Source organism: Pristis pectinata, chromosome 9, assembly GCF_009764475.1.
Source record: "Pristis pectinata isolate sPriPec2 chromosome 9, sPriPec2.1.pri, whole genome shotgun sequence".
In the NCBI taxonomy this organism is placed as follows: Eukaryota; Metazoa; Chordata; class Chondrichthyes; order Rhinopristiformes; family Pristidae; genus Pristis; species Pristis pectinata.
Window position 1 is genome coordinate 81,189,877 of NC_067413.1, and position 26,136 is coordinate 81,216,012.

Consider the following 26,136-nt stretch of genomic DNA (forward strand, 5'->3'; position numbering starts at 1 on the left):
GGAGGAGGCTGAAAGGTGACCTTAGAGGTTTATAAAATTGAGGGGTATAGATGATACGTCGATAGTCAATCTTTTCTCCCCCCCCAGGGCAGGGGAGTCTAGAACTAAAGGGCATAAGTTCTAAGATGAGAGGGGAGAAATTTGAAGGAAATCTAAGGGGGAAGTTTTCCAGAGAATGGTGGTTATACAAGCAGCCACCAGAGGTGGTAGAGAAACAATTACAACATTTAAAGAAGACACTTGGACAGGTAGTTGGATTGGAAAGGCAGAGAGGGAGGCAGCCTAATGCAGGCAAATGGGATTAGGCATCCTGGTCAGCATGGACCAGATGGGCTGGAAGGGCCCACCTGTTCTGTACAATTCTCTGACATTATAACAAGATTAGGGGGCTGTCATTTAAACCAGAGGTGAATGCAAAAGTTCCCAGAGGGTGGCAAATTTCCTGAGTTATCTTACAAGGAGGGTTGTGGCAGCTAGATCATTGCAGGTACTTAGACAAATTATTGAAAGATCAGAAAGTTGACAGCTACTGGGAATTGGCACAGAAGAGATCCAGGGAATAATCCATGATTATACTGAACAGCAGGGCAGGCTTGATGGGCTGAGTGGCCTTCCCCGCTCCAATCTTATGTTCTAATCACTAAACAAGCTGGAGATAAGGTGCCGCATATACCAGGACAAAGGTCATATCATTGGTTTTGGCAAGGTTGATTTATTTCAAAACAATTCTTTAGATTCCCACATTCTCCATCATAGTCAAGGGAGCTACATTAATATTTTATTTAGCATATATGATGCACTTGAATTTAGTATTGACTTTCAAAAACAGTAGTTGCTATCTTGATCAGAGCAAAGGTTATGAGATATGTATTGAGTTCAGGGGCCCAGTTGTTCCTGTACTAATGACTGTTGTTACATTGGCAGAATGTACTGGTGAATATCATTCCAGTTGCTAAAGAAGCTAGTCCAGCAACTAAAATGAGAAGCTCCTATAGCTTTTTTTATTGAATCCTAGGATTTAGTAATGTGAAGGTAATGTACAGTTCCAAGATGTCCTATTGATTGTGTAAGTTAGCAGAAACTCTAATGGGGAAGATCAGATTCTACTGGATTAGCAGAAATTGATGAAGTACCTGATCATCTTGCATTCCCAATTTCCTATGGAAAGCTAAAAGACCTGGAATGAGGAATCCAATGAAGATGCTGGGATATCTTCAGCTTTAATCACTGTAAAGTCCTATTTGGTGAAATCCAGTGTCAAATTATTTCAAGTCACTCTTGTCTCCATTCCCTCACTTGAGTGTCACTCCTTAGTCAGTGAGTTTCAATAGACTCTCTACAATATTGTAAAGTGAAAAGCATTGCGTAAAGTGATTAAGGCATGAATCAGCATTTGTCAGGTCAAGCTTAATAGATTTAGCATGGAGATATGAGACTGAAGATGCTGGAATCTGAAGCAAAAAACCCAAACTGCTGGCAGAACTGTGGTTTAAGAAGCATCTGTGGAGGCAAGTGATGGTCAACATTTCCAGTTATGACCCTGCACCAGTCCAGAGGCAGGGCCTTGACCAGAAACACAGACTATCCCTTCACCTCCACAGATGCTGCACCACTCGAGTTTTTTTTTGCAATTTTAGCATTTATTTTCTGTAGTTGTATAACAATAATTTAAAAGAAATACAGTTAATGATCTTCCATGGTGATGCAGCATTAAATAGTCAAACTAGGACAATTTACTTCACATTTATTCCGCAATAACTGCAGTTACAATAATTCAGACTGTTCTTATAATTGAAAATACAATTCAGACAACACATTCAAAATAAAACCAAGTTCCTGATTATTGGAGACATGATCATCTTACTTCTTGTAAGACACATTGCATCTTAATACTCAGTTGCTAGTCATGAAAAAGGTCACTTTTGTCCATTAACTTTGAAACTATAATAATATAAAGCAGAGTTAAAGAAATTATCCATGAATATTTAATTCAAAAATACAGCCTTCCTTCCTCTTACTGTTTGCACATATTTTGGCAATAGACTTGTCCTTGATGTGAAGGTAGTACTTAAAAATAGTTTGAGCATCCAGCATCTAACAATGCCAGGTGAGGTTTAGGCACGGTAAGGCACAATATTAAGCTGCCTCTACTCTTTTGCTACTTTTAGAAGATCTCACATCAAAATAACATTCTTCAGTCCCAACAATCCTGTGATCATGCACTGACTGTCAATGCCAAGTTGTAGTAGTTTTGTGCTCCGTCATTAAACGATATATACTTCACCCTCATCATAGTGGAACCCACAACCAGAAAAACACTTACCTCATTAATCCAAACTTAATTTAGAACCAAGATGACAAACTTGAAACAGGTCATTCAGTCCTAGTAACTTCTGCATACAAGTATGATCACCTTCCTTGTGATCAAAAATGCATTGTAGGAAAGGGGTTGTTTGCAGATTAACTTCTAATCCCTCACCTACACACTGGTTTTATTCCAAACAAGAAACATGGACAGGATTTCAAGAAAGTAGTAATTGAAGTGCTTTGTCCAGGAGCATTCCTTAATTTACAAAATTAAAGGCTCCATCTATAGTTAGCAGTCTAGAAATGTTTTTAACCTTAATGGTAACAAAAATCTTAATATGAAATTCTCATTTCTATCCAATTTTTACAAAATTAAAGTTCCTTTGAAATTAGCAATTCCCTATTTACAGAATGTTGTACAGTTGTCATCTTTATAATAGTTACCTGATATCGATCATTACATCTGCAGCAATAAATAAAGGCCTTGCACAATTTTTATAAAACTACTATTAAAATTGGGTAGCCTTTATTGTTCTTAGAAAAAAATAAGTATACTTCTTTGATGTTCTACTGCAATTTCCCCTCCCCCCCCCCATGCTTTCTTTAAAAAAAATGTTTATTGCAGAAATCTCGTCAAATTCTGCCCCTGTTCAAATTAACCTGAGAATTTGGCTATAAAGCTGACCAAGTAGATGACCAGATGAGTGGAGAGAATTGCAATTTCATTGGAATTAAGGTGTAGAAAATAAATGAGAGATTAGGAACCAATCATTTACATGAACTTGCATTTACATTAATCTTCTAGCATAAAAAACAATAAGTATCATTTTGCTGTGAATATGAAGAGACTTTACAGAATCTCAATTTACATGTTTTAAAACTGCTTTGGTGACAAATTGCTTAGCTAACTGATCAAATAACTTTATAAAATAATCCAGCCTGTAAGAGAAAAGATGACATTTACTTCAGGTTGTAATGAACTCCAAAAATAAAACCGACATATGCAAACTTCATAACTACACAACACAGGTGAAAACAAAATGTCTAATTTTTTCCAAACAGCATCACTGCCTCAATTGCATTGCTGCAGCAGTTGGTAATTTTATGCCAATTTGCAAAATTATCATTTTAGTGGCAAATGCCACCTGTCGCCTACTAATGGGGAAAGGAGGATGATTGTGTGATGCTGCATTCCCAAGGGTGGAGAGGGGTGGCACACCAGCAATTTCCCAGGTGTCCCAACATAAGCTACTCCCCACTGGGAGAAGCAGATCACCAAATCTTCAAGTCAAGTCTACTTTGGCAAGGCCGAGCAGATTTTTCTGCACAAGTAACAATTTTCTTACTGCAGAAATCCTGGAGGTTAGGAAAAATTAGCCCTAGCTACAGTGCGACTTCTCAAGGCTTGCACTTGTGGATTAATTTGTGGTCGCCCTGTTCTCTATTTCCTGTTGAGTTGCTCTGGTAGAGCAGAATTTTACAGACACATTCAAAACAAAACCATCTGCTCCATTTTCTCTGTAAAATGGGGACATTTAAGTGTAAACCCCCCCCCCCCCACCACCACCACCCCCCAGCTTCTCTTTTCCCTTACTTTTATTATTTCCTGTTGAACAAGTACCTTGAAAACAAGACTAACTGCTACAGCAAATTAAATGTTTGAGAGAAAATTGTCAATGGAAAAATGAATAAAGCAATTGGCAAATTGTATATAGATGTGTCTATCTTTCAAGATGATTTAGCTTTTCTTAAACGTGGAGAGTCTTTATCTTCGGAAGTGACGGTACCATTTACTCCATTAGCTGAAAAACAAAGACAGGTTTATTTTTTTTTGCTTTATTGCTTTATTCCTTTGGAGACCTGGGACTGAAATTCATTACAATTTCAATCAATCATGGTGTGAACTGCAAGCTGGCTGAACAATACGGAATACACAAAGCAGATGTAATAACAGAATACAAGCCAACTATGCAGGGAAGAACACCAAACACGTTCATACCAATTGCATGAAAAGAACCTTAAACCAAAAATGAGAGGGCTGTAAAATAGGCAGGCAAGCAGATATCACTGCCAAATCCCCAACCAAAATCCCACCCATAGAAAATTATGATTAAAATCTAGCATGCAAGGGAAGAAATTATTTTGATCTGGAAATACATTGCAGAATTATTTGATGTTGTTGCAACCAAAATAGTTATTACTTCAAGTGGGTGGATACACATGCACATCTGATAGCTATAAAGGAACATGAATCAAGGATGGCAGGAGAAAGGCTAGAAGTACAGAAATTATGCAAATCTGAAATGAAAAAGGCAAATATTGAACATTTTTAGATCAATCAGTACCTAAGAGTTAACAGGTAAAATAAATACAACCCAAAACACTAATCCATTCACTTCTTACAGATGCCAATCAGCTACAAATTAACAGCAATGTTTTCATTGCAGTGAAAGAGCATTGTAATACCTTAAAGAAAACCATACATTTCAAGGGGTTTAAAAATTACTTGCAATGCCACTGTTTAGCATCAAATGTCATCACATCTTAAATGACAAAACTAACCTTTATTTTCTCCTTTTTTGGTTGGTTTGTTCCTTGTGTTAGCGGCTTTCTTTTTTAGAGCCTGTATTTGTGCATGTTCTTTCCACCTTTTAAGCTGGAAATTAATGAACTTCCACATCATATACGCTTGTGTCAGGCAAATGGCAGACAGGGCACTTATTCTGGAATTAATAATGGAATTAGATATAGTTACATTTGCTTCAGCATTATCATTTTTTCTTTACCAGAAACAATCGTGTGTTATGGGCAAGTCATGAAGAGGGTTAGTAAATTAATTTATACAATATGCAATAACAACATTTTTAAAACAAGTTTCCAGTTATCTTCTCTCCTGTCCAAAAAATCATTGCCTTTAAGAACACTTCACTGCACAAGCCCAGATACATAATCTTCATACTGAATTCTCAATAGTAAGCCTGCGGAAGACATCAGAATTAAGCTGAATCCTGCTATCAAAAGGCATATACATGTGCCCTTCTTAGCTATGAAGAATGAGTAGCCCTGGCCAAAATTTCTTAGTCTAGAGGCCTGCTGTAACTCCCCAAATGTGGTTAGCTAACTAGAGATCAAGGATTGCACAAAGACAGCGGAACAAAGCTATTTACTGTCTTTAGCAATGGGCCAGGTAGATACATAGCTTAAAGTTGTTCTGAGTCAACTTAATCAAGACAGTGGTTGTTTATATTCTTGAAAGTTTTGAGGACACAACTCAATAGGTAAGATGGCATGACAAGACCATTAATTAGGAACTGGGACAGATAATGGGGAGGAGGGAAATGGTATAATTAACTGTGCCCTTGCTTGCCCCCACCCTACCTCAATGACACCAAAAATCCCCGCTTTGACAATGGCAAAAACCTTAGCCAGGAATGGCTGGTTACAAAGTCCCAGTTAGCCCGCAGCATAGAAGGGGCTATGCTCAATGTTGCAGGCTCAACTCCATGTAAAACAATTTATGGAAGCTCTCGGAGCATCTTTGCTCCAAACAATGAAGGTAGTCTAATATTTGCCAGAAATTCTAATTTAAGAGTTTGCATGCATTTAAAGGTGAAAGGTAATTCCTTCTGCCTTTGATTCCATTGTTCCATGGGAATATGTTGCTCCTTGAAAAAAGGCTCCCACTTATTTTAGGCATCCATGGACCTATGATTGAATTTGAAGAGATTTGTTGGTACAGATACAGAATTACATTCTCAAATGCTGTTCATGTTAGCTGTCTTCATGTGGCTGCCAAGACTCAGCATAAATATTTGATACCATGTGTATCAAGTGAATGCACCTAAACAGGTCAGTAAATACAGGTGTACACATTAATGCACAACACTGCTAGTGCTCAGTGTGGAATCGTTAACATGAAGGACTTCTACTCTGTTAGATACTGACAACTATGATATTGCTCAAGGGAGCCCTATAGCACTATGTACAACTGGAGGTTCTTCGCAACAATGCCTAAGAGGGTGTATTTACTGACCTTTTATGCAGTGAACATTGGAACATCAGCTTGATTCTCCCATCCAACATCCATTCTTCCATTTAGAGGTGAGGGACTTTGGAATCTATCTCTCACCCACCTTAGCCCAAAGATGTTGAAAACAATTGTAGAATCCAAGCACAGTGACCAAGATCAACTCGTTTAGCACAAATGAGGAACTGATCTCAGGAACTACCATTCACATGGGTTGACACTATAACAGGAAATGCAATTACCTACAAAACCCCCTGGGATGTATGGAGTAGGATTTTTGATGCAAAAGGCCCAGATTAACTTTAAAAAGTGGTGCAACAGTATATACTGGTTTATGCTTTGCTATGCTGCAATCAACTGCTTTGCTGAAGCTAGTCTGATTTACACTGTTTCACTTCAGACACAAAAGGTCCAGTCACAGAAAATTTGTATGAAGTATTGTTACAATAACTTTCTGCCACCAAGATGTTAGTTTTAATTTTCATGCTGGAGAGATGGACCATTATAGTCTGTTCCATCTCTGCCCCACATCTGAAACAACAAAATGCCAAAACAAATATTCACTATAATCAGAATACTAGTCTGTTAAGATGATTTGAAGATTAGCATCAGGGTATGTCTAATTGAAAAATGGTCCAGAAAAGTAATGTCATTAATGATGTTAAATCATTACCTTCAAGGAAACAATATCATTATTCATCAGATTGAAAATTTGTACCTTACAGCCAATATGTTAAAGTTTCCAAAGGCTAAGTCAAGATTTTGATTTTGAGATCCAGAAAGGCCAAATCCAATTGTGAGTACAGACAGGGAGAGAGTAAGCAGTCGTGCCACTACGAACAACGAGGCCCAAAGTGTAAAGCTGGAATTAAAAATAGATTAATAAGATACCAAATCCAATATACAAGCTGCAAATAAATGGCAAAGGAATGTCAGAAGTCTAAAATACAGAATTTTAACTTTCCTTTCAAAAGATTCTGTAACAAAGCTATCTCAGGTTTTCCTTTGCCCAGTTCAGATAAAAACTAAGAGCTTGGGTATACACAGCACAGTTCACAATTTCAGTACATCCTTAAGCACTTTACAATCAGTAGTTTTAAAAATCTAGTAATGTAGGAAGCAAGACCATCTCTTATGCATCAAGCTTCCACAAAGTGTAGCAAGCTAATGACCTCAATGTTTAAATGATAATGACCGAGGGATAAATATTTGCCGAGGTACATAGAATTCCCCTGCTTTTCTTTCAATAGTGCCATAGATCTCTCACATCTACCAGGCAGAATAGACATGATTTATTGTCTCACCAAATGACATCATCAAGAGTGCGGCATACCTCAGTGTTCCACTATGTCTCGGTTACGTGCTTAAGCTCAAAGATGGAATTTGAACCCACAACCTTCTAAAAGTCTAAACCATGGACAATCAGAACAAACTGCAAGAGATTACTGCAGTATTGAAATATTCCCAATACTTTGTCTAAAATAGAATTCTCTCTCTTGGTATATGGTGGCTCATCACCAGAAAGGGGCAGCAAGTTGAAGCAGCAATTCAGATAAAAGCTCAGAGGTACAAGAATCCAATCCACGTGCAAGCTTAAGATCAATGCAATTACACACACCAACTGTGAATTTGAGAAATGTCTTCAATAAATCATATAAACAACAATGACTTCTAATCACCAAGGATACAATAGTCGAGAGAAGAAATGAAACTACTATTTTTCCATCATTTGGATTACTGCTTGTATAGAGTGTGCATCAGCAAATTTTAAAAACTCACATGTAGATCAATCTAAATATCCTTCCTTGATATTCCCCATACTGTGATTACACTACATTGTTTTTTTAAACCCCCAGAGAGCAGAGATAAATCAGCTACAGACTGTGTGGAATTACAACATCAATACTTGCAAGTCACCCAGTCATCCCCAATCCATCTCAATAATTTGATTTAAACATGTGGATCACCAAGAAACACGTATGCTTCCAAATAAGTGGTAGAAAATGTCACTCATCAACAAGTAACTTATGCAAGTGGCTTCCTCCGAATCTCCAGGATGAAGGGACTAAATACAGTTTCACCATTTTAATTTAATAACATTTCTCAAGTCTTATACATCCTCCACAGTTGATTTTATTATCCGATTTACTTTCCTCATGTTCTGTTTCAGTGAATGTTCTTTGCAAGCCAAATCACATTCATGCTTCTGCTTAATGAAGTGTTTCAATGCTGTCCATTACATACACATTAGGAGCATGAGTGAGCCATTCAGCCGCTCAAGCCTTCTCCACCATTTAATAAGATTGTGGTCAACCTTGCTTCTCAAGAACCAATTTACAACTCTGCTTTCACTGCCCTCTTGAGCAAGAGTTACAAAAAGTCATGATCCTCCAAGGGGAAAAAAAAAGCCTCATCTGTGCCTTAAAATGGGGGAGTCCTTATTTTTAAGGAATGATCCATATTTCTAGATTCTCTCACAAGATGAAGCATCTTTTCCACAGCCACGCTATCAAGACTTCAGGATCTTTTGTTTCCATCAAGTTTCCTTTCACTCTTCTAATCCCTAGTGTACACAAGCTTGGGCTGTCAGGCTTTCCTAAGGCAACCCACCTACTCCAAGTTGGAGTCTGGCAAGGTTCTGCAATATCCTTCCCCAAATAAAAATTCCAAGATTTCCGATGCAGTCTCACCAGTGCTCTACGTAACAGAAGTATAACCTCCCTATTCAACTCCCCTAGGAATGAATGATAGCATTGTTAGCTCTCCTTATTATTGCAGTATCCAAATACTAGCCTTTTGTGAATCACACACTAGGTTAATCTCCCATCGCCTTGATGCACTAGGTTAATCTCCCATCATCTTGATGATATGGTTTTTACACCAAAACAAGGTATAGGCTAAAATGATTTAACAAATTCACAAACTCTGGCAACGATAAAGTTTCAACAAGTTATGGTTAACTATGTGGTTAATTCCTCATTCAGGAAATAAGCTTCAGAAATTAGGAACAATACTGCAATACTGGATGTTATGCTCTAAAGCAGAATTCTTGCAGTATCTTGGCTAATGTTTATCCCTCAACTGTTGTTTGAATAACATTGAATAATTAAGTTAGTGGTCAATACCTAGGTCTGCATTTAGTAGCAAGCACAAGTTAGACATACACATGCTTACCCCCTCTCGTTCCTTTCATCACTGAAGTAAAACAGTCGAGAGATATGAAACAGAAGTTCCACAAAATAATGCAGCACCAGAAGTATCAGGCCAAAACGGTTCAAGCTGGAGAAAAAAAACCCAGAAAAATCAGAATTTTATGTTCTATTAACAAGAAATGGACAGATTTTCTAGTTTTCTTAAGTTATCCCCATTCTCAGTAACATCAAAGACTAATAGCACTAACAAACTTGGTCCTTAACTGCTAATAATAAGTTAAAGCAGCCCAAAACCTCTCCAAATTAGGGACAAATTTAGATACAATTTGGAATACAAATTCCTAATATCAGAGACTGAGCAAGTTAAAAGGAGGGATTCTCCTGCCACCCCCCCCCCCCCCCCCCCCCAAAAAGAGACTGATAGATAAAACCATACTGCTGTGTTACTTCTGGAAGCAAAATGGACCCATTCACAAGATGGTTGCCAGATTTCAAATGAGGAACATGGAAGATTTTGGAAATAGAAAACTAGATAACAAAACTATTTTAATTACAATACACATGGATGGCATCTTTAAACTAGAGTATAACAAACATTAAAACGGTTATACAAGTGAAGAAAAAAGTTGGAACATTATCTTAATCTAGGCTAAATTGAGAAACAAAATTTGAAGGACATGTAGATAGGGTTAGATGATATAGGGTGGCAGAAGACATGTTGAAATAATAAACAGCAGGGATTTCTTGGGCTGAATGACCATTCAAACTTCACTTTCTACGCAATCGCCATTCAGATCAGCGTGAACATAGTGCTGACAGCACTCCTGCAGGTAGCATCAAAAGTGCGCTATCCATATTGAAAATTTTGATATTGCCCGTCTTCAACCTAAACCAAGGATTGGTCCACCATAAATTTAATACCATAATACTAATCAAATCAGATAATTTACTAATTTGCAAACAAATCAGCTGACAACTGTATCTCTTGTTTGTGGCCAGAATAATCCTACACATCAAAAGTTATCAGGTGAAAGTCATTTCTCATCATAATTTAGTAACGTCATGCTCCAGATATCTTCTGAGTCAAGTTTATTTCTTTGCCAAACCTTTCCAATGTAATTCCTTTCTGCTCAAGATCAACAGTACATATATAAATACATACAGTCAACACATAGAAGTTCAATTATAAAAACCACACTTCACTAAAGAATCATAGCCTGAAAGACTAAAGTACGGGTCTGATTCTCAATTCACCCCATTTCAGTGTAAATTGGTCTTTCTCCATAAGAAGGGCTAGATCAGAGCGAGGCAATCTTCAAATTAGCATTATGCATCCAGCTTGCAAACATATTGGTGAATGTCCAGCAGCATTAACTTTTTATGCTACAGCAAAAAATGCTGCAAGTTAAAGTTAAAGTCATAAAGGTTAATGCCACAAGTTTTTTGAAACCATGCAACTGAAATTGCTATCTGTGAAACTACCCATGTTTTAAACAAGAAATGCCACTGTGTTGAGGTAACCTATAACCACATCCTGGTAAGTTTGATTCAATTTAAAAAAAAGTAGAAGTGAGATTTAGAAAGCAACAAGGAGATTCCCCTTTAGGATCCATGGATTATAGTTAAGTTCTGTAGTCTTCTAATTATCTAACAGCCCTTTCAGTGAAATAAGAGGATCCTCTGGAGATCCAATTTTTTAGGTTTATTTCAATTCTCTTATTCAAATAAATTTTACCTTTGAGGTTTTCCCCTTATTCACACCATTTTGAAAAATACTTACTTTAACAGATAAGCTCCAGCGATGTGGAAAATATACAAACTTGTATACACAAGCTGCCGAGGAATATCTTCCTAAAAGCAAAAAGACACTCAACTGATTGGAAAGCAGTAACAGCAAAGAATAATTCAAAAATTCACGTTTTGATTTTGAATCCAAACAACCTTGGCTGGAATGTACAAAACGACCATAAGAATTGACTGTCTTCACCAATATATTCAGGATATTCAAATAATCAATATACGATAAATTCTAACCCTGATTTTCTAATTAGCTATGGTGCACCATTCGTACATCAAATATTTTCATTATCAATGACAACTTATAAAAATGGTTGGTAAACCCAACAGTAAATAATCACAATGAAGCGAGTCTGCTCTCTCTGAAAGAGGAACTGGCCCCCCCCCCCCCCCCCCCCCCACCACTGTCAGAGAGAGTCAGATTTCCGAACAATCAGATAGCAGATTATCAAAGTTTTACTGTACTTTATTTCTAAAATATACCCATTTTTCCATGGAGTTGATATAGAAAAACTTCTCAGCTGTGTCCTTACTTCAATGGAGGTGGTAAAAGGCCCCATCCCAAAAAAGGAGAGCAGATAAACATCTTCAAGGGCTTCCTTGTCAATTCCCTCAGAAGACCATGCAGTATACATGTCATCAATGCCAGTGCATAGTTCCCCAGATGCCCAGCCTACTAAACTCAGCCAGGAGCTCAGCTGACCTGGTGAATACCGAGCAGCACATGCAGTGGCCATAAACCATTTCTGAGTCATGAAGCTGTCCAACAGGTCCTTCATACAAGACAGACAGCACTAAACACCAGCAGACTATTCAACTGCAGTTGAGGAGCACAAGAGATGAAACTAACCACACCTTCCTCCATTGATCAATCACAAACTAACTTATCCACTTCAATGCATCATTTGATTGGCAACTGAAGCCTTTCTCTCCTTACCCAGCCAACAGGCTCCAAGACCAACCATCCTGGTCATGAACAGATTAGCAACTCAACCCAGAATCATTTGGCCTGGTAGTGGTTTTGACCACTCATTCATCAGGGAAGCTCAAAACTAATAGTCATTACAAAGCTCACAAATCAACTAGACTGCACTACCACAGAGTTACATTCAATGCAAAGTCAAGACTGAACTTCTCTGCCATGGTGTTTATTAGCAAATCTTATTTAACTTTCTGTTAATCAACTTATTCTTCCCAATGTTGGTGCTGCACCTGAAAAGCTATGCAAAACACCATGCAAAGAGTACTAAAGCTTACCTTTCGAGTTTTCTGAAAATAAAGCTCCGGTAAGGCATGAAACCAATAAGCCAACTGCGCAATATAGAAAAACTTCACCTGAAACCTAAAAAACAAATAAAGAATGTACAAACAATTGTGACGACAATTTAGTGCAAAACCCAATAATGTACAGACTGAAATCAAAATGCACTTAAATTAAGCCATGCAAATAATAAATCGCAACTAATTTATAAATAAAGTATTTTGGGAGCATCATTGTAATAATTAACAAATGTTGTTCTAGATAATCTTGGGACACTACAGTAACTACCGACAACAAACTTTTGCTGGCAGCCACGTTGATGCACTAAACAGCACTTCATATGACAAATTTCCCTTTCCTACATTCATTCTGATACAATGACACAACTGTAAAATTGATAATATTCTTATCAGGAATGGGTGAAGCATGAGCATTCATGTCAGACTAAACAGCTACCAGTGATCAAACACGTAGCATCACATTTCAGCTCTTGGATATCAGTCACAACTGGTTCACTATAAACTAGTTCAAATCCATTGCAATAATTTTCTTTAATGTCTTGAGTGCGATTATAACACCTGCAAGTGCTGTACAAATTAAATAAGCTAAAAACATTTCAACTAAAATTCTGGTTCAGCCATTAGGTCACATCAGGTGAAGTACAGATCAGAAATCAAATTATGGCTCTTTTGAACTTGAAATCTAGTACTACATTAGTAGGATAACCTAAAAAGTATTAACAAAAAAAAAATCAACCATGGTTTCTACTTAACATTTCAGAAAAAAAAGCTTGAGGTAGAAAGTATAGACAATCCTCAACTGAGCCTCAAACCAGAATGTCCTGGATTTGACTTGGGCAATTGCACTGCATTGAGGTGACAGCAAAATTGCTCATTTAATAAGGTTTAATTGCCAATGATCACTTCTTAGATAACACAAGGAAATGGTCACTGGAAGACATCAGGTTCCCACAGAACCACAAGAATGACTTCATGCTCCTACATTCCAAGTACTGGGCTCAAAGGAAGCAAAAAAATGTTTACAACCATTAGCCCCAATTTTCTGAGTCCAAATCCCAGCACAAATGACTTTCTATTGGAAGTGCACCAACAGTGCACAGGTGTCTGCATGAGTCAATGTTGTAAGGAAGAGAAGTAATAATAAAAAAGGCAAAAGTACTAATCAGTCTCTCTCAAAAAAACTTTTAACATTGCATTTACCAATTTATGCTGCATTCACAGGATTCATTATGAAAATACTTACGGCATCAAGGTGTGGGGGTAGTTTTCCCATAAATTCCTAGGATTTGATGCATAATTTTCCTATAGACAAGAAAAAATGATTTGCTTAGACTATATGGCAATCATTGTGATAGGCAAAATTAAAAACTATACAAAACAATGTCATACGTACAGAGGCTAGAATGCATGTTCCCCAGACAAAAGAAACCAAGTAAAAGGCACCAAGTTGTCCAGATTCATTGAATTTGCTGTGCTTTGTTTTTGAAAAGTGCATCCGTCTGTTGATTTTCTGAAATGAAATTTGACAGTCATTTGACAGCTGTATAAAATATGCATCATTTCATAGACTCTAATAAGTAACCATACTCACATCAAGCACGTATTCTTGCACTATGGCGTGGAGAATAATAGCAACCAACGTGTAAAAGAAAATTGTAGCGAAGTCTTTAAAGCCATAATGATAAAGAATGAATGATTCATCGTTTTCATCTAAGAAATTAAACAAAAAAATCATGATTTATTGACACTTGGACTAGAGTCACATATGCAAAACAAAGGTACAAGTGGGCCTTGTTGGAAAGCTGTGCAAAATTTTATAACAAGTAAACAAAAACAAATTAGGTTGATGAACTAAACAGTAATAATAAAACAGTAACCTGGGAGTAATGACTGCAATATGTTAAGCTTAAACTAGTAGAAAAGTAAAAATCAGTGTACTTGAACAGATGGGTTTAATATTGATGAGATTCAAGTTTTCCCAGATGAGGTCAATGAAACTGCACATTACTGTGGGAGTAACAATGGAAATATATAAAAGTAATCAAAACGGCACAGGGAAAGCAAATTTCATTAAAACAGAAGCATGCAGTGATATCAGGATCCCATGGAGGGGTTAGAAACTAATTAAAATTGAAGATTACATAAAACGATTACAACAGAATTAAAAATCGGAAAGAGAATATGGGAAAATAGATGATTAAGACTATGAGGAAAGCTAATAAAAAATCTTATTTCTGTTGACCTTTTTAAGTGTGCCAATAACAAATAATTGTTTAGTGAGGTGAGAAATGCTTGATTTGAAGAGGTTCAAAGAAAAAAAAATGTCACTTTAATAAGCACTTGGCATCAACCTTTGTTTGAAGGGAATGATAACATCTTGGATTATATACTGCTTTTAATATCAAAATGCCCCAAGATACTTTACAGAAATGTAATCAGACAAAAATACTGAAAGTGACCCCAGCAAGCAGTTACTAGGACAAGCTATAGGTTTTAAGAAATGCTTTAAAGGAGAAGTGGAGAGAGAGTGTCTTAGGAGGGAATGTCAGAGTTCAGGGCTCAAGTAGCTGAAGACAAGGTTACCAAAACTGAGGAAAGTCATTTAGGATAAATAGATGTCCTAGAAATGGGGGGAAAAAAGTAGGTGGCTTTGTCGGGATGTAGAGCTGGAGGTGACTGTGGTTACCAAATCAGGGAGCATTGAAACAATACAGAAATTTGAAGACATAGGTGAAGACTTTAAAATTGAGGTAATACCAGAATAGAAGGCAAAATCTAGATACAGGCAGTAGAAATCTGGATGAATTTTCATTTACAGAGGGTGGAAAGTAGGTTGGTCAACACATCACTGGAGTAGTCAAATTCAGAAATGGGAGTGACTTTTGTCAATATTATGGCGAAAGTAGATGACAGGATGTTTAGCTGGAAGCTCAGCTCAGGGCTAGATAGATTACCTAGACTACAGAGAGACTTGTACAACCAGACAAGGGAGCAGTTGGAGTCAGTGGCTACAGAGAACCCAAAGGATGGGGATGTCAAGATGGTTATGAGAAAAGGATATTATGATGAACCAAGGGAAAATGTAGAGAACATTATAAAGCTGATGAAAGTTAAAGCAACTGGGCCTTCTGGGTACAACCTCAGAAATTGAGGGAGATTAAGGGAGAAAATTGCCAAAGCCTTGGAAACTATAGGGATAATTTTAATCCCAACCTTACAGGATGGGGCAATATTGTCTGCAATATGTTGTTATATTTCCAGTTTAACTAGGTTGTGCTTGGGGAAGGATAGTAACATGTGCAATTAGGCTGGTAATTATACTTGAAACAAGGCTGCATGCCTGTTTTAAGTATAATTAAGCATAATGGCTGTTTTGAACTATTTGAACAATGGCTTTTGGCTAGCATTCCCAAATCTTAGGAAACATGGCACCCAGAGGGAGGCATGAGCTGCCAGTGCCAGGGGGCATGTTCTTTCCAACAGAGCATTCTAAAATTCCTCAAAGGAACTTATGCTCTCTCTTCTGCCACTCACTCAGACCCATACTTCTCCCTACGATTATTCACTGAAGAGCTATCCTTGGCCCAATTACTCTTTTGGTATTCCCCTCCCATTTATTTCTACCCATCTTACCCTCAGTTCCTGTAGTCGTCTCAGACCACATGCTGATTATACTCTTCACTTCAAGCTGCCCTCCCTGACTTTCTCAAATGCCTGTGACTGACTGAACCTTGCACCTTCACACCTTCTCCAGAGCCCTTCAAATTTCCACTCTGGCAATTAGTAAATCTGCCTCTACCGACTCATCATGCAAGGCAATCCAGATCATAACTCTTTATTCCTTAATGAAAACTTCCATTTTTGTCATCACCTTCATCTGCATTATGTGCCATGACTATTGTACCACTGGAAATAGTTTCTCATTTTTCTTATTCTCATTCATGGGATGTGGACATTACTGGTAAGGTTAACATTTATTATTAATTACTCTTGAACCAAGTGGCAGATTTGTGATCAAGAGTTCACTTGTTGTTATAATAATCCAGCAATGTTATGATCACTTTTATTGATAACAGCTTTCTATTCCAAATGTATTTTACGTTTGACTTTATTATCTCCAGTTGTCAATGTGGAATTCAAACTCCTGATTCTGGATAAATAGTCCAAACCTCTGGAAGCTGGAAAGTAACAACCACAAATCTGCTATTTATCATATCAAACTTTTCCTGATCTTTTTCTGAGTGAATCCTGCTGGAGCCATTTGTTTCAAGGAGAACAATCTCAGTTTCTCCATTTAACTGAAGGGCTTGTTCCCTCTTACCATTCTACTAATACCTCGCACCAACACTGGAGCTTTAACATTATTCTTGGAGAGTAGTGTCCAGAATTGAGCAGTGATGTAACTAGTGATTTATAAAGTTTAGAAAACTATCTTGCCTTTATTTCGCCAAAGATCTGATATGCTTTTATTGTGAACTTCTGTTTTTCCCGTCACTTTCAAAACTACATGTATACCTCCAGATCTGTTCCCCCTTTGTAATTAAGGAATTTAGAACAGGCAGCAGGAGAAAATTCTTCACAAGTCTTTGGAAAGTCCAAATGTACTACATCTATAGCAGACATCATCTAATTTGTTACTACAAAACACTACATCTAACAAACTCCCTCTGTCTTCATCAAATCTCTGCTGGTACAAATATATATTTTAATGAAAAGTAACTTCTTTGCAAAACTTAGCATCTTTGGAAAGAATTTTTCAATTTAATTCATTTAAAGAGTATCCCAAAGAATTACTCAATTTTTGTCACAGCAACAATTGATTTAAGTTTCTATTAGAAAAGGATGAAAGTGTCTATATTGGATGGCTACCAAACACATGGTTATTCGTGGAAGGTTGATAGGACAAAGCTTAGTTTGCAATCACATCAGCCCCAACAGCTAGACGAGCCACCTGTGAATTATCATTATTTAGGTACATTTAGAGACAAAAGTTAGAGGCAACTAATGTATCAGCTTATACCAGAATTCCCTGCCCCCTCCCATCAATGCCTTTGTTACCTCAGGACTCATATTTCAACATTCCTTTCAATGAGATCCCACAAACATGAGTTCAGCCAAAACCCTGCTATCTGTATCCAAACTTACACCAAGTCCCTTTCACCCTCGCACCACCTTGTTTGCAACTTGCATTGAACATTGGTTTGGCAGTCCCCCCAATATTAAAAGTCCCAGTCTTCACAAATCCTCCCCTGCCCCACATAGCCTTACCCTTCCCCAACTTTGTAACCTTCTCAAACCCAACAACCTCTGAGATACTTGCACAACTCTAGCTCTAGTTTGCACATTGATCATTTCAATTCCTCTACAATCAACATGTCTTCAATTATCTGGACCCCAAGTTCTGGGATTCCCTCTTTCAACTGCTTCTCAATCCTCTTAAGCTTAAAAGACACTCTTGAACATTGGCTCTAATATCTCTTACATGACATTCAATAACACTCCATAGGAGTGCTAATAAATGCCAAGTATTTTTGTGACAAATCTTAAAATGTTAAGAAAACATACCTGTTGCAGCAATTGTGACATTATATTGAAGAGTGACAAAAGAAACAGCTATCTTAGCTGTCATCTGCAAAATAGAAAAGAAAATCAGCTCAAGTATTAACAGGCAATAATGCATGTCATCTCCTTTCCAATGACTGTCAAGGAACAAAAAAAAGCACACACATTAACAGGCATTGATGCTGACATGTCCACAATTAACCAGAGGATTTTGCTGTGGTGAACTCTCTCCATCAGATATTCAAATCAATAATGCAGCCCCAATTGATTAATGGAGTATTAACTACAATGGCTACAAAACAGCATTATTCTATTTCAAAAGACAATTACCAAATACAAGCTGGTGCACAATAATGGATTATGCTTTTGTGGAGACAAATTCTTAACTTCATATCAAGAACACCTTCAAACTTGCTGTGTGGCATTAAAACCACACTAAAAAGGACAGCTTTAGCTGCTCAAGCGCGAGACTTCAGGAGGAGCTGTGTGGCATTAGCAGCAATAGTTTTATTTCACCATAATCTGTAATAATATAGTACCCCCACCAAATCCTTCATTCTATTATCCCCATCAAGTTAGGCGGCAACCCTGGTTCAATGAGGAAAACAGAAGAACATGCTGATTGTAGCTCCAAGCATACCAGAAAAACGCTGACTTGGGTGAAGCCAAAGTACATGTTTGCATGCATAAGTGTTTACAAAAACATGCTGCAAACAAAAGGCTATCCAATAACTAACAGATCAAAGCTCTAGTCTTGCCACATCCAGTCAGGAAAGAAAATGGGTAATTAAACTAACAGGATGCAGCTGGTCCATAAATACCTCCACCATGAACAATGCCGAAGTCCAGCACAAGAACAAAACACAAGGATGGAGTATTTGGAACTATTTTCAGTCTGAAGTGCAAAGAACATGACATATTTCAACTTTGTTCTGACCACCCCACCATCACAGATGATGATCTTCAGTTAATTCAATTCATTCCAGTTTATAAGTCAATGGCAGTGGACATAGAAAAGGCCCAAAAACATCCTTGCGGAGTACTGAGGATATGAACTGGATTTAGCCGGGCAACTGCCAAGCTGATTCAGTACAAACCAGTTCCACAAGAAAGCACTGGAGGGCCAATCTTCAACTCTTTCATCAATTAGCTTCCTCCATAATTATCCAAGCAGGATGCTCACTAATAATTTCCCAGTCTTCAGATCAATTTCAATCCCTCAGGTAATCCTGCATGAAGGCTAAGAAAACATTTCGGTTTCAGTTGACAAGCCTCAGTTGACAAGACATCTCCAACAAAACCATGTTTCCCTTGACATTGAGTCATCCATCCTATCTACTACTGTCATGATTCTGCAGAATCAATACCGATCAGAAACTTAAAGGCTGGCCACATAAATGCTATATTTACACAAACAGACCAGGGGCTGGGATTTCCACAGCATATAACACTGATAGTCTTTCACCATCTATCAGGCACCTCAAAAATTTGATAGAACATTCTTCACTTGTCCAGTTATTTACAAATCCAAAGTTTGAAATCAGACTAAAACAGAAAACTTGATTGCAATCCAATGGCAGAATTACAAAGGCAGATGAAGACAGCTGAAAAAAATCTAGTTGGAAGATCACAGAAGTTCAGGATCTTGTGGGCAGGAATGTCAAGTGGGGGAAGCAGAAGCAAATACTACTTCAGCTATGAAATATGTTATCAAAAGGCTTAAGCACAAGGAAGAATTAATTTGTGGTCACACAGGTGACAGATTGGACATGTTAGAGGATGGGCTGATTGACTGCCTTTTTTGTGTCATGGAATATGTGCTTTATTGCTCAGACCTCACTTCCTCAATACTGGCTCTTTTAACATTATTAACTACTTCTCTGCAAACTATTCTCTCACATGCCCATCAGCTCCCTCAGAATTCACTTGCCACCCACATACACTAGGGAGGAAACTGGAGAACCCAGGGATAAATCACACAGCCACAGGGGCAATGTTAAAACTCCACTGCATTCTGAAACTAAAGCCTGAAATGATGGCCTTAGCTCCTTCGGCATTAAACTAGCAAAGTGTCAGTCAATGGATGACAATGGAAACCAGCACCAACAAACACACCAGCACCAACAAACACAGGAACCCAAAAGGGATTAGGAGTGAAGAGAAAAGTCAAACCTAAATGTGAACAGTACTCAATCATTGCTTTTTATAGACTAGATTAATGATCTAGACCTAGCTGCAGGGGCATAATAAAGTTTGAAGGTATTATAAAAACTGAGCATCAGGTTGACAGTGAGAAGGAAAGCTTTATACTGCAGGAAGATATAGATAGCCTGGTCAGTTGAATAGAAAAGTAACCTAGGAAAGTAGCAGAGAGTCCAGTCAGAGGGGGTTTTGGGAGGGGAGGGGTGGCTGGAAATGCAACAAGGCAAGGTAACACAACAAAGGGAACATCCTGCACAATGTGCTGGAACTGAGACCTTGGAATCTATATCCACAGATCCTTAGAGGTAGCAGGGCAGGTCAATAAGGAGGTATAGATGGCATATGGGATGCTTAAGAGGCTGAACCACAGAACTTTATAGCAGATAAATTATGCTTCAGCTGTATACAACACTATGTAGACTACACCTTGAGTATTATGTACAATTTTTATGGAGGGGGGCAGAGGATATTTATAAGGATATTGCCAGGATTGGAAAACTTTATCCGAGACATCAAAGAAGTGGAGTTGTTTTCTTTGGAACAAAGGAGAGATGACTGAGGTGTAAAAAAAATTACAAGGGGTCAAATAATGAATAAGAAGGCATAAGTATCTGTAATTTGTCATTCTCCTTAAGAAACATTACAATTTATATTCCAAAAGTAATGCTTTTTGTTTGGACAATAACTTAGTCACCTTGGTTGGCATGGATGAGTTGGGCCAAAGGGCCTGTTCCCGTGCTGTATAACTATATGACCCAGCTCCCTTGGTAGAGGGACCTATCCAGATGGCATAGGTTTAAAATGATGAGCAAAAACTTTTCCACCAGAGGGAGGTAGGGCTCTGGAATTCACTGCCAGAAAGCACCACAGAGTCAGAACATCTCATCACTTTTAAAACAAATTGAATGTGTACTTGAAGAGCCATGATCTGCAGAGCTACAGACTTGGTGATGGAAAGTGGGACAAGGCTTGGTAGTTCTTATTCAACCAGCACAAGTAAAATGGGCCAAATGCCTCCTGTGTTTGAAATGTTTATGATTCTATGAAGTGTAACTTGCTACTTGTAAAATTTCTCTTGTATCTTTTGAACTATGTATTCATTTCTCTTACACTTACACAACTTTGCACATGGGGAAATCAAAGCTGTATAGTTAAGTAGCATTAGCCTGTAGAGGATAATTAGATTAGGGTATTCATATTTAACCCAATTAAAAATCAAGAATATGCTACTTTTATTATGAATTTCTATATCCGCATTATAAAGGAATGTGTCTACGCAAGTCTGTCATAAATACACCCCCTTCACTAATGGCATTGCGGGGCTTTTACCAGTGTAATTATATTGCTGCAGGTTTAGATAAACGTGGATAGACACTCGCAGAAAAAGCGCAGTGAACTGGAAGCCTGACTGACTCGTGTAGTTTTACACGCAGCAAGGATTTTAACGACAGATGGACAGTAATATCGCCAAACTTTAAACTACAACACACAGCAGAGGTACCTGTAGCTATGACAAATAGAAAAAGAAATTTTAAGTGCACATTTGGATTACATTTCCGAATCGTTTTAAACATAAACGAAGGTGTAATCAAGTGCAGGACCGCTAAGAATTCACTTAAGCACATTTTGGAAGCCACCAGTAAACTTAAAGCAGGAGGAGGTTCGGAAAGCCCTGAAAATTGGACACGTCAACCCAAACTGTTCCCGTGGGGAAGCCGAGCCAAGCCCCGCCACTTGCTTCGCGCGCTGCACCATGGCCCTCGTAGTCCTCCCTCACTCACCGCCGCCCCAACACAGTGGCGGCCGCACTACAAATCCCAGTGTGCTCTGCGACTCGGCGTACTGGGAAAGGCTCCGGGTGAGGAAAAGAGTAACCCCGAGAAAGGGCCCGGGTACTGGCGGCCCGCCGGCGGGACTGACATGTTCAGGGTCTGCCCGACACAATGGAACGGAACGCCACGTAACGGCGGGGCCACCAAGCCCGGGGGCAACCGCAGGCTGACGGCCGACGGAGAGAAACCTGGCCGTTAGATGATGGCGGAGCGGGTCGAGGTGGGCGCCGCTCACTCACCTCGAACATGAGTCCGAGTAGGAAGACCATGGCGACACACGACACGATGTCGGCGTGGTTCTGCACGATGAACTCATGACTGAACACCGGCGGGTTCTTGCTTTTCTTGCGCAGACCCATGGCAGCGGCGACAGAAGCAGCCTCCAAGGCTGTGCAGGCGGCAGCAGCTGAAGACTGCTCAGGGCCAGCACCACGTCTGCAGGAGCCAGAGTCAGCCTGACTCCGCCCCCCACAACACCGAGGCCCCAAGGGGCAGAGGTAGGCCTCCAACTGCAGCGCCCCTGCAGGGCGGGAGGGAATACCGCGCTACACTGAGAAGAATCTTCACTACTTAGGGCAACTTTCATTCTGTCAGGTCACACTTGCTCCTGCTGTGAACATGCAGCAATAAAGTTACGACAGGGAATGGAATGGTATTCACGGTTCCTAACTTGAACCTCTCCGAAAGTGTCAATCACATCGTTGGTCTTGCAACTCCTGTCGCTGCGAAATAAAACTCACTGAACAAACTTGCACAAGAAAAGTGGCAAGGTGCATTGAGCTGTGTATGTAAAGATGTTTTCTTAAGGAATTAAAAAACAAAACTGGGATTAGATTAAGAGGCTGCAAGGAAATGAAGAAATTGAATGTGGCAAGAGAGCACTACAAGTAGCTAAAGTAAATGTTGATCCATACGAACTAGAGATTGGGGGATTAATAAAGGGGAATAGAGAAATGGCAGAGGTTTGAAATGATTATTCTGGATCAGTCTTGGTGATAGAAGACATTTAAACATCGCGAAAATAATAGGTAATCGAGGAATTATTGGGAGGATGAAAGTTAATTATTGATCATTAGAAAATAAAATTACTAAGCAAACGAATGGAGCGAAAGGTTGCTAAGTCCCCTGGACCTGATGGTCTGTATCCAAGAGTCTGAAAGGAAATGGCTGCAGAGATCGTGGATGCCTTGGTTGTAATCTTCCAAAGTCCCCTGGATTCTTGAGAGGTCCCAGAAGACTGAAGAACCACAAATGTAACAACACTATTCAAGAAAGGAGGGAAGCAGGAAACCTATGGCAGTTAGCCTCTAATATCAGTTAATGGTAAAACGTTTGAATCCATTATTAAGAAGACAACAGCAAAACATTTAGAAAATCATAATACAGAAGAGAGAAGGTTCATTAGGTTGATTCCTGGGATGAAGGGATCAACTGCAAAGAAAGTTTGAGCCAATTGAAGTATAGAAGAAGAAGAATGAAAGATGTTCTTATTGAAACATATAAGATTCTGACGGGGAGTGACATGGTGGATGTTGAAAGGATGTTTTCCCCTACCGGGGGTATCTATAACCAGGGGGTATATTTTTAGAATAAGGGGTTGCTCATTTAAGATGATCATGAAGAGGAATTTCTTCTCAGAGGATCCTGAATATTTGGAATTCGCTATTCCAGAGAGCCGTGGAGGAGGTATTGAATAAATTTAAAGGCAGAGATTGACAGGTATTAAAACTATAATGGAGCCAAGGGGTATGGGGAGAGAGAAGAAAATAGTATTGAGACCAAGATTGGATCAGCCACGACCTTATTGAATGGTGGAGCAGTCTTGAGAAGTGAATTGGCTTTCTGCTGCTCATTTTTCTTCTGTTAATATGTAAGAAATTTGTTCAAAATTACAGAATAAAGGCCACAAGCAACTAACTAGGTGCTTTTACTATTTTATCTTATATCTAATTTTAGAGATTAATAATCCTTTGCTATTCCAATTACAGTAAAACTCCAGTAACCCAGCATACTCAGGACTTTGATGGTGCTGGACAAACAGATTAGATGTTATTATTTATCCTCCAACACACTTTTAATTCACATTTTTTTAGATGTTACACAGCACAATAATACATTTTCCAGCAAAATTAGTACATTTAAAGGGAGTGCAGGAAACAGAACCAGGTAAGTTTCAAGGGAGCACAGTGAACAGAACCAGACGAGTTAAAGAAAGTGTAGCAACTGGGCCCCTGGTGTATCACCCCAGGAGACCACATGAGTGGCAATGGTGCTATGTTAATAAAAATACAGAATGTATTGACCAAATGACCCTAAGAATATAATGGTTTTCTTGTTTTTCTTTCTATATATATATTTTATTAAGAATAAAGTTTATTTTTGAAATAAAAAAATATACTGGGGCCTTGGTGAGTGAAGGGGAATACAGGAACTGAGGCCCCAGTGAATGGAAGGGAGTGTGGGAACTGGGGCCTGGTGAGGGTAAAGGAGCATGGAATCAGCATCCTGTGAGCAGATGCCAAACCACTGTAATTTCTGAATAGTTGGGTAGTAGATTATTGGAGTTTTACTGTAGTTTGTTATTTAGTGTAATATGTATAATATTGGTGGGCACCTGTTATAGAATTGTAGTACGTTAGCAATTGCTATGTTGTTAGTACATTCTTTTGGTCTTTCTGTTTCTGTGGTGAAAACCGCTGTAAGAGATGCTGCTTTGCATCACGTAATTTCTTCTATAAATAAGTACCTTTGCTTGTTCATTGAAGTGTCTCTTCATAACTTTTGGAGTGAGTAAGCAAAGATGTATACTTCAACAAGGGTTCCTCTTGCATCTTATACATTTCAAATATCTTCATTCATCTTACAAGCTTTTCTCAGTACTCAGTCTTATGATATTATGAATGAATGTCATGCCCTTGTCTGCATTGTTACCATGGTTTCTTGTTTCTCTTCTGTCTTAGAACAGAAATTGAATGTAGTGCTCGGGTAAGGCCAGATCTCAGCACAATATAGCATCAGCATGACATATTCAGGCTGATTTGATGACATAATTTATTATTCTCTTTGCTTTATTAATTCTAATATCACTTATAAGTTTTCCCTGGATAGTTCAACTCAGATTTCGAGAGTAGTGAATAACTGTCCACTGCATTTTCTTCTTTCAACAATAAATTATTTTATCTTTCATCAATATGGCCTCTTTCATATCTTGTATGGGTCCTTTCCTTTTTTCTGGGATCTCCCAAATATTTCGGTCTTACCCCATTTTTATCAATTACAGTTAATTTTTAATTTTGGAATTTAGGTTGGTGAATAAGAAGAGGAATTCCAACAATCAATGCTTGCATAACCTGATGTCCCTAACTAGTATTTCTTAGGCCCAAGCAGCCAGTTCTTTAGATATTATGAAGATTTACAAAGGATGTCTATTCCATGAAGTTTATGCTCTGACTTTCATCATTTAAGAAACATTCAATTTAAAATTTTCCAGAGTCCATCTGCTTCATCAAAAAAGTACAAGTTGATTTATCAGAGAATCTCATGTTCTTAAACTATTTTGACTCTAATTTACTAAGTTATGTTCATGCTCGCTAAGTTATTTTCAAATTTGTTCCTAATTATTAATTCCAGTAGTGTTCCGACTTTTGAAAAGGACATCCTTGATTGTGCAGTGTGAAATGACTATCATAACAAAAACTAGGAATGAAGAACAGAACCATTAGGCTATAACTTGCCATGCAGGATTACAGTGAACCCTTGGCAGCAGAACTGTTTATAATTGCAATCAGTGATGTCATAGTGCAGCACATTCCTCCTCGGTTACAGCAAAGGAAGGAGACAATTTGGTTAATGTTTGCCAGAAGGAGTATCAGACCAGCATTAGAAAAGGATAAACAATTAAAGTTACAACATAGAACTATACAAATTTTAATCACTAAAAGCAAACAGACAACACGTGAGGTTGATACCTGAGGAA

The 26,136-nt window shown here is 38.3% G+C and overlaps 1 protein-coding gene across 1 annotated transcript; it reads right to left on the minus strand.

The window, feature by feature from the left end:
• Positions 1 to 1,727: 1,727 nt before the first annotated feature.
• On the minus strand, positions 1,728 to 22,715 carry tram1 (translocation associated membrane protein 1). The gene is made up of 11 exons (XM_052023220.1): positions 22,400 to 22,715; positions 18,130 to 18,193; positions 14,156 to 14,274; positions 13,958 to 14,074; positions 13,808 to 13,866; positions 12,541 to 12,625; positions 11,267 to 11,337; positions 9,509 to 9,613; positions 7,053 to 7,196; positions 4,870 to 5,030; positions 1,728 to 4,109 (listed from the first exon to the last, which is right to left on the minus strand). The coding sequence occupies exons 1-11, from the start codon at positions 22,517 to 22,519 to the stop codon at positions 4,036 to 4,038; spliced, it is 1,119 nt and encodes a 372-aa protein (XP_051879180.1). The 5' UTR covers positions 22,520 to 22,715; the 3' UTR covers positions 1,728 to 4,035.
• Positions 22,716 to 26,136: the final 3,421 nt, after the last annotated feature.

Bases quoted from the DNA above. Each gene is read 5' to 3' on its own strand.
- tram1 (XM_052023220.1), bottom strand. From the start codon at position 22,519: ATGGGTCTGCGCAAGAAAAGCAAGAACCCGCCGGTGTTCAGTCATGAG. The intron at 14,275-18,129 runs GTATGTTTTCTT...TTAATTTCTTAG, and splicing joins TGTCACAATTGCTGCAACAG to ATGAAAACGATGAATCATTC. The intron at 7,197-9,508 runs GTAAGCATGTGT...TTTTAATTCCAG, and splicing joins GATGAAAGGAACGAGAGGGG to CTTTACACTTTGGGCCTCGT.